Below are 9,056 nucleotides of genomic sequence, written 5' to 3' on the forward strand. Positions count from 1 at the left end.
TTACCGCTGTCCCATCGGTGGACTACTAAAGGTAAAGATCACAATCATACGCGCGGCCGAAATACATTTTACTGTCTATTCGTTGGCTAAATGTCCAGGAAGAAAATGTTTTAAGTTGTATTTCTACCAGGGTTTGTCGTATTTATGTGCATATAACGTAAGTTTTCTACAACACTTCAATATCAATTGATATATATTTTATTATTTGTAGGATAAGAGAAACTGTTCTTGAGGAACAGACTTTCGCTCAAACGCTTAAAATGTGTTTTTATAGCGTTTTCACTATTTTGTTTGTCCAATTCGCTGTTTCAAGTAAGTAACCACCATTTATTTTTTTAAATTTAATTTGTCTTTACTATATTTAACAGTAAAATGCGTGGTTTAATCCCTGCTACGGCCAAAATTCAGATTGCATATTGGGAAATTTTATGCTAAATCAAACCGGAATAACGAAATTATATAGCGTAATTAATTATTATAGTTGAGAATGATGTTTTCTTCGCTGTAATTCTTTAAAACCTAAAGAACCAATTTAAACTCAATACATTTATATTCCGGTCATCAAAAAATGTTATTATCAAAAAGCTAAATTTTACCATTTCAGTCAATAGGGTGTATAATGATTTGCGTATGAATTACGAGCTGTAATTTCAACCAGGAGAGCGTGTATAATGAACATTTTGGAGACTGATTGTTGTTAAAAACGTTCGTGTCTAGCATGGATCTAGAGGAAACATTTGATTCATAATCAAACTAATTAGATTGATGATAGACTGGAGGTTCACATAAAACTGTGAATGGTGAATTATGAATCATTGTAGCAGTTTTATTGTGGAAAATTAAAGATCCCTAACGGTTTCCTTTATGTAATTCTCAATCATGCCTTATCCTACAAATAATTTATAACACCTAAGTACTCTTTTAGAGGAGTCGTAAAGTGACGTAATTGGATATTCCAGTAGTTGAGTAATCTGTAAAGCATGCCCAACATATTCAATGGTCTAGTGCATTTTAAAACTGTTGGACATTTCTTTCCTTGAAGCGTGGATGTATATTAGTCGATAAGCACGTTTGTAAAATTTTCTTAATCTGATTAATAATTTTTTTTGTTTTTTACTTTATTTAATACGAAATAAAGACGAAACGAATATATTCAATGGGTAACAAATTATTCCAGTTGAAAATAAGAACGTGAAATATTAACAGAAAAAGTATTATTTAAATTGCAAAACCATGAAAAAAAAATGCAAAAATATATAAAAAATGTCCGAAGAAGAGAATTTCTAGGACTCGATTATAGTGTAAGATAATCGGAAAAGCTATAAGAGATACTAAATGAAGGAGCTTCTGTTCAACTATTCTTTAGATATTCCTTGAACATATCTTTTTTTTACGACAAACTTTATTATATCTTATATTATTTCTTAAAGAAAACCTTTACTTTTTCATTTTTTTTTGCTCATAATTATACATAACTATATGGAAATTTAAGTTTATTTTTTGAGAACAAAGCCACATTGGGCTATCTGCTGTGTCCACCGCAGGGGTACCGAACCCCAGATTTTAGCGTTGTAAGTCCGTAGACTTACCGCTGTCCCACTGGGTGGGGTACGAAATTCAAATTAAAGATCTGATTATAATCATACCGTTAGGTTATATGAAATGTAGCATTATATTAATGTTTAGATTAACCGTTGAAGATATTCTATTTTAATTTCAAACCAGTGTCTTCAACAGTTCCGCTAAAACTATATTAATTGAATAAATTAAATTTTTGTTTCAAAAATCTACAGTTTTAAGGTGTCGTAAAGTGACTAAACATTGTTTCACGAAAATAACTTGAAGGTTATAACCTGACAACCTGCTGTCTCTTAGCTTAACGCTGTCCATTAGTTCATAGTCTCATAATCTTTAGTTTCAATAAATATAACTAAAAGCTTCTTTCGTTGTAAATGTATGTTGTTTTGATATCATAACTCGTACTTTCGTGACTTAACCTGAAATTTGCTAAATAAATAAACAACTCATGATTTCATTGTGCATTTGTAACCACATAATCTGTAGATTCATAACTAAATAGTCGATGGTTTTATCTCGTCACAATATTTGTTTGGTAACCATCGTTACTTGTAATTTCATAACCTGATAATTCACGAAATTCATGACTATCCTAAGTATTAGATTATACTTTAATAACTAGAAATTATGATACCACACCTTCATAACTTATTGTTCTACAGTAGGTTGAAATATAGTTTAATAACTTTGTCTGTTTTCATTATTTTTATCCTCATACCTTAAAAACATAATAACTCATAATCTGATAGTTAACGATTTTACAGTCTTATAGTCAACTACTATATAACCTAAAACTATATGATACCGTTACATGAGTTGATAAGTTAAATGTTTCTATTCCCAGATAATGTGTCAGAAAAGAGAGACAGTCTTTCCTATGTTGTGATAAATCCCAGCTGTGACCTGCAGCTTCAAGAAGGAGATATCATGTAAGTCAGGTTTACAGCACAAAATAAACAATTGAAAACTATAAATATAAACCAAATTTAAAATTTACTATTGTTCAACTTGTTGTATTTGTAGTTTCACTTACACAGAGCAGAACATTTTAAGATGAATATAGTATATTCTATAAAATCTGGTTTCACGTACAACATTTTAAGATGGGTATAGGATATTTAATAAACACTGCTCTGACGCAGAATATTATAAGATGAATATAGTATATTTAGTAAAAACTGTCCTAATGAAGAACATTTTAAGATGGTTATAGTATATTAAGTAAAAACTGCTTCGACGCAGAACATTTTAAGATGAGTATAGTGTATTTAGTAAAAACACCTCTGACGCAGAACATTTTAGTATGGGTATAGTATATGAAGTAAAACTACTCCGACGCTGAACATTTTAAGATGGGTATAGTATATTTAGTAAAAATTGCTCTCACGCAGAAGATTTTAAGATGGGTGTAGTATATTTAGTAAAAAAATGCTCAGACTTTTTAAATTATATTTCATATCAGAACATATGATACTGTGCTATTTTCATAACTGAATTAACTTCCTTGGAACTTAATAGAAAGTATTTTATATTTTGGCATTTTATGTGAAAAGCAATATAATCTGTCTTAATATTTTTCGCAGCTACTTAATAAGACCTAGTCCAATTTCAACGAAGAAGATATTTCTTACTCGTGGCTCGATCCGAGTGAAGAAAGAGAAACATCATCAGAACGATCTACATCATGAAGTTAATTCAGAAATAATACTGGAAGAGGCTACTTCTGCTGGACAATACAGTCGTGAAAAAGATATTGGTGAACGTATGGATGGTGAAAAAATCAGAGTTCCAGTACATGGAACCATTGGTGTTGAAATTACACCACCACCCGTCGAGACTGTAAATGGAACTGTGGTTTAGAATGTACTCTTAATTTGATTAAATATTGAACTGGGGAAATTTCCTTTGTCAGGAAGTTTCCAGTCTTATGGTGTAATCTCTGAAACTGTCTTTTACTTGTAAGCTTTTTTCACCTGGCTCACCGTTTCAAGGTGTAAGGAAAGAAATTGGAATAAGCTGATATTTTCATACTCGCCTCCTATCGAGTTAACAAACATTGTACCGGTTGTGACATAAGACTGGGAAACATAACTATACACTGCTTCTAACGTATATCTTAAGTCATTCTACGTCCACGCATTAAAAACGTTCACTTGAAAAGCTAATTAATTTAATTTTCTTGCTTTTTCAAAACTTGTATATTTGGAGAAGCTTAAATGTTGGCTTATTTCTTAGCACTATTTCTGTATAAACACACTTATAACTTAATAACAGTGTATCGACTTTATTAACTTTATATTAGACTGGTCTCAAGAGCGCAGTAATTTTGCGAAGAGAAAAAATAAATTATATAAATACATATAATGGCTTATAGTGTTTCAAAAAATGGCTATCACATGAAGAAAATTATTCTTGCATATTTATCAGATATTTTATTGTGTAGAAAATTATAGATTTTTGCGTGTTTTTTTTTGTTGTTGTTGTTTTTGGATTAAGCTGTTTAGGTATTGCACCATTCTCATATATTTTTGTGTTGTTCTTAAGCACAAAGCTACTCAATGGGCTGGCTATCTTTGCTGTGCCCACCGCAGTTATTGAAACTCAAGTGTTAAGGTTATAAGGCCTTAGATTTATAACTGAGCCCCAGGTGACATTCTCAAGTAAAATACATTAGTGCCAAAGTTGTTTGACTTTAGCTTAACATATTGTATAAATAAACTAGAAACTGTTTACAAAAGCACCAGCGAAAATGTTTATAACGACAAAAATACAATAAGACACAAAAACCACAATGTTTTGTTGAATATGAAGGAAGATACAATAGAACGGATGGATTTTTTCAGTGTAGAACCGTATTATAAAACGTTTAATACATATACAATTCGTGGACATATAAACTACGGTTGAAAAAATAAAACTTTGATTTACTTGTGTATTGTGGTATCAATATATAAACTAAAATGAGTCAGTAAAAAAGATTAGTTTTATACAATCACTGTGTCATGAGAAAAAAAAAACTGAAACCATCGTCTCCTTTGAAGCATTATGCAATATAAACTCGTTAAAGCAGACTTTCATTCGAATAAGATCAACAAAATAAATATTGCATTATAGAAACATTAAAACAAAACTTCTGTTATACGAAATCATCAAAGGAAATTATGCTACACGAAACCAACCACAATTATTATTACAGCAGAAATAGCTTCCTTTATTACAAAAACAACAAAATAAACCCCAGCATATCTGCTGTAGAAACCCCCTTGAAGCATAAAGTGTGAAGCTTGAAATTAGTTCAACAAATACTTTATATCATGCGAAATATTTTGCATAAGTTATATTCTAGTCAAAATATAACTAAATGAGTTAATGCATAATAAATTCGAAGAACATGCAGCTTAAAGTATAAGAATTCTGGAGAATACAAGAAGCTATTTCGACAAAAAACATACTAGGTTAACATACTATCCAACGTGTAACATAATAATTTTCCAATGTGTAATATAATACGTATATTTTGATTTCCGAATAACTGACAGGTTATAATGTTCTTAATCAGTCATTTCCATTAGACAGAATATTCATCTAGCGTTAGAGTTTCCCAGACGTGTTACGAATTATTCTTGAATCTGTCAACGGGCATGAAAATATGTAATGCTCAGAAGGTATTTGGATGTTTCCATATCACAAACCATTGAGAGGCCATTGTTCTCGTGCTGTATTTACCTCGTTAAAGTTAAGTGTGAGATTATCACACTGTTAATAATAACCTCACATTTTGCCATATGTTCAATGTTAAGGTAATTCTCTAACAGAATGCACTCTTCATATATATAAATGTAATTACACACATGAATATATATATGGATAGATAGGTAGGTAGGTAGATAATATATAAAGTTGGCACATCGTAGTTTCAATGAACCGGTTTTTCGCTAATCTTTCTTAAAATGTTTGTTTCACTTGAAAGTTTAACATCTATCCATTGTTTCTGTATTTCAAAATCTCTTATCTGTAATATTTGTTATTATAGAAATATCTGAGGAATATTTGTCATTGACAAATATTTCTTATTCGATTTTTGGCCATTTTATGCATATCAGTTTACGAGGGATAGGAAAGTGCTAATATATTGATAATTCCGAAGGCTGACTCTTTATTTATGAGAACGTTGATGGAATTGTAATAAGATTGAACATATGATATATATATATATAGTCTCGATTTTTCAATCATCATAAACGCCGACATTCATCTAGATGTTAAAAACAGAGAATATTTTTCAAACTTCTTTACATTATGTTATAAGTAAGGTAAACATTGAAGCTTAACTATTTACCTAGACTACTTGCACGTAGCCTCATTTGAAAAAAAGCAGCTTTTCTTTTTCTCTTTACAGACTTGTTTTTCTAGATATAGGACAATTGTAAAGTCAGTTTGGATATTTGAAACTGTCTGGTGTGTGAACCACGTAACAAATATACGTGCGAAATATTTTTCCTACAGGCATAAATGATCACAAAAACTGAAATAAACTGGCCTCTCGAAATAATACTAGAAGGCACTATATCAATGTTTAATGTTTTCTACAGCACATATCATCTCACTAGAAATCACCTGAACATTCTTCAGTTGTAGAATAGTTCCATAAACCCCCTCATATTCAGAAAGCCTTATATCAGGAGTGAAGTCAGGGGGAGTGTGGTGGGATTGATGGAAGTAGTCTCTCAGCCGAATGTTCATTAAGCTCGAATAACTAAACATGAAAAACAAAACAAAAAACAACAACATGTTGATTGATTCGTCTATTTCTGTTGAAGGGGTATGATAAAAAGAATAAACTAAGTTATGCTTAATTACAAAGTTTTATTGAATTCCAATAACAGAGTTTATTAGCTCGAACTGACAGCTCATACAATTCACTCACATTATTTCAATGAATGGAAGCACTTGGTCCACAATACAGCTCTCGCCATCTGTCGACATCTCCAACATATCTGCCAGTTTAGAGATACATCTTAGCAACTTGAAAAACAAGTTATTAAAATTTATCCATAAGCACGTTGTATACTCTTTATATGTGGTATATGTCTTCAGAGAAAATGAATAAAACACAACACGAACATTAGTTGTATAAAAAGTTTTATTTGTTATCAAAGAAACAGTTTGTTTATGTTGGTCCAAAGCTACTCTTTGGGCTATCTGGGGAATAAAAATCTGGATTTTAGCCTTGTAATTTTGTGTGAAAGTTGTTAAAAGTAAAAGATAAACAAGAAACTCTTCACCTGAAGTTAGAATATAATTTATTGTCCTCACGAGGCTTGCGTTGTGCTTTACTAATACTGCGGTGTTATAAACTATATGTTTAACTGCATACTTAAAGCACTATCGTTTTTGTGCACTACAGTAAGAATATTCGATAAAACTAAAACATTCATAGTTTGATAAAACAATATTTGCGTTGACACATTTTTTTTCTAGCTGTTTTTTTACTATTATAAATAAAAAAATTATTAAAAACTAGAAGGAAAATTTTAATTATATTCGTGAAGTCACGAACAATTTTTTTACCTCCCATGTATGATTTTGGACGATTTATTTGCTTCTGAACATAATGTTTTTAACCTACTATTATTGAATGAATATTTGAATATTTACTTCTTTTGGTCTCACATCTTGGCTTCCAACAATACTACGGAATAATAGTATTCATATGTTTATTACTATGTCACAGCTCTATTGCAATAAATAAATTTCGATTGCAATTTTTTTGCACAATTACGTATTACTTATTCGTTCTGGATATTCCCAAGGTTCCCTATGGTATATATGATTTTTTATACTAAATTATTCGAAACTAAACATTTGTTTTCGGAACAATATTACTGACTACAATAACTAACTACAATATAATAACAATTTGTGTTACATTAAAAAACAACTTAATGACAATAAAGAAACGTCACCAAACTAATAGGTTTAATAGGTATCTGTGAATGCATATAAAAACAATTATTTTCGACCATTCTCATGGACAATGCATTTTCATCATGATCAGTATAATATTTTGCATTTAGTATAGAGAGTTTGCTTTAAATCGGTCTTGTGCTGTTTAGCACGTGTACAAATATTGCGCGACCTAATTTTTTTTTTTTTTTGGCACAAAATGTTATTTTATATCAAGGTATATAGTAGCTACACACTTTCATTTATTGATAAAAATAATAAAATTCCTTCAAGATTCTAAATGATGAAAAGACCCTTACAAATATTCGAATAATAGGCTGAGCATAGCACTTTGAAAAATTGTCCTCTCCTGCATGTGTGCTGCCATCTGGTGGCAGTTCGTTCGTTTTCTCATCAGAATACATGATTAAATTCAGGAAAAAAATTGTCTTACTCTATAGGATGCTGCTTCTAAATTTCTTTGTTGATTAGCATATTTATTTTTATGATGTTATTAATGTATATTATACAAAATGTTGTTGAAAATGAAAGATTAACAAATGTAAAGTTAATGAAACTCGTACTTTATGCTCTCAGGTAATTTTTCTTAATATCAAGAGGAAAAATCAGATTTTTTAAATAATTTAAAACTGAAGCAACAGTTTTCGAAAAGCTAACGTGCAGTATAGCTAAACTATATTATTATACAAATTCGTGTTTAAAATATATCAGACAATTGCTTTAGAATAATATAACATAAACAGTACTAACATTCCTACTTACAACATTCAGGCCAAAATGATTTTTTTATACACTCCAAGAAAAAAAAAGTGTGACTGGGAAAAGTCTAACAAACACACTCCTTTTTGTTGTCAAGGTGAGAATTTACACCCTTAAAAGGTGTAAATTTAGAGCAAATAAAGGTTCAAACTCCTGTTATGTATGTAAAGGAGTGAATGTATAAACAGAATGGGAAGTAATAAAAGTGATATGTGAAAACAAAATACAAAAATAAGTGTTTAAAAAATTATGATGTTAGAAAAACACGTAGGTTCAAGAAGTCTTGATAGAAATAAATAAAAACCTTATAACCCGAGCGCTTTCGAAAGGTGGACTTTTCGTCTTTCACCATTCGAAAGCGCTCTGGTTATAGGGTTTTTATTTATTTCTGTTTAAAAAAAATCAGATATAGATTATTTTATTGTAACTATAAAATAGGAACACAATCTTCAAAAGATATGAACTCTTTAAAGTGTTCATTTATTTCTGAAATAATATTTCCATACGCTATTAATATAGATCTGAAATAAGTATATTTATTAGTATGTTGGATAACCAATGCGCCTAGTTTCAATTTCATTTACCTTGATCATTTCCATTTCCATTAGTCTTCTTGGGTTAATAATCATACAAACTCACACCTATTTTGAGTTTAACACTTTTTTTGGAGGTGAAGTACTGATACAGGAACTATATCAAAAAAAAAAAGAAAAGAAAAAATGTGAGAATCCACACCGTTTATAAGAAAAAGC

The 9,056-nt window shown here is 30.1% G+C and overlaps 1 protein-coding gene across 1 annotated transcript in view; it reads left to right on the forward strand.

Annotated features, from left to right (window-relative positions):
- Window positions 1–3,655, forward strand: part of LOC106459782 (potassium channel subfamily T member 1-like) — a 73,269-nt gene extending 69,614 nt beyond the window's left edge. The window contains exons 28-29 of the mRNA XM_022386625.1: window positions 2,423–2,507; window positions 3,162–3,655. Coding sequence (XP_022242333.1) covers window positions 2,423–2,507; window positions 3,162–3,438 — 362 coding nt within the window. The 3' untranslated portion in view covers window positions 3,439–3,655. The remainder of the gene's footprint in view (window positions 1–2,422; window positions 2,508–3,161) is intronic.
- Window positions 3,656–9,056: the final 5,401 nt, after the last annotated feature.

This window comes from Limulus polyphemus, unplaced genomic scaffold, assembly GCF_000517525.1.
Source record: "Limulus polyphemus unplaced genomic scaffold, Limulus_polyphemus-2.1.2 Scaffold30, whole genome shotgun sequence".
NCBI classification, from domain to species: domain Eukaryota; kingdom Metazoa; phylum Arthropoda; class Merostomata; order Xiphosura; family Limulidae; genus Limulus; species Limulus polyphemus.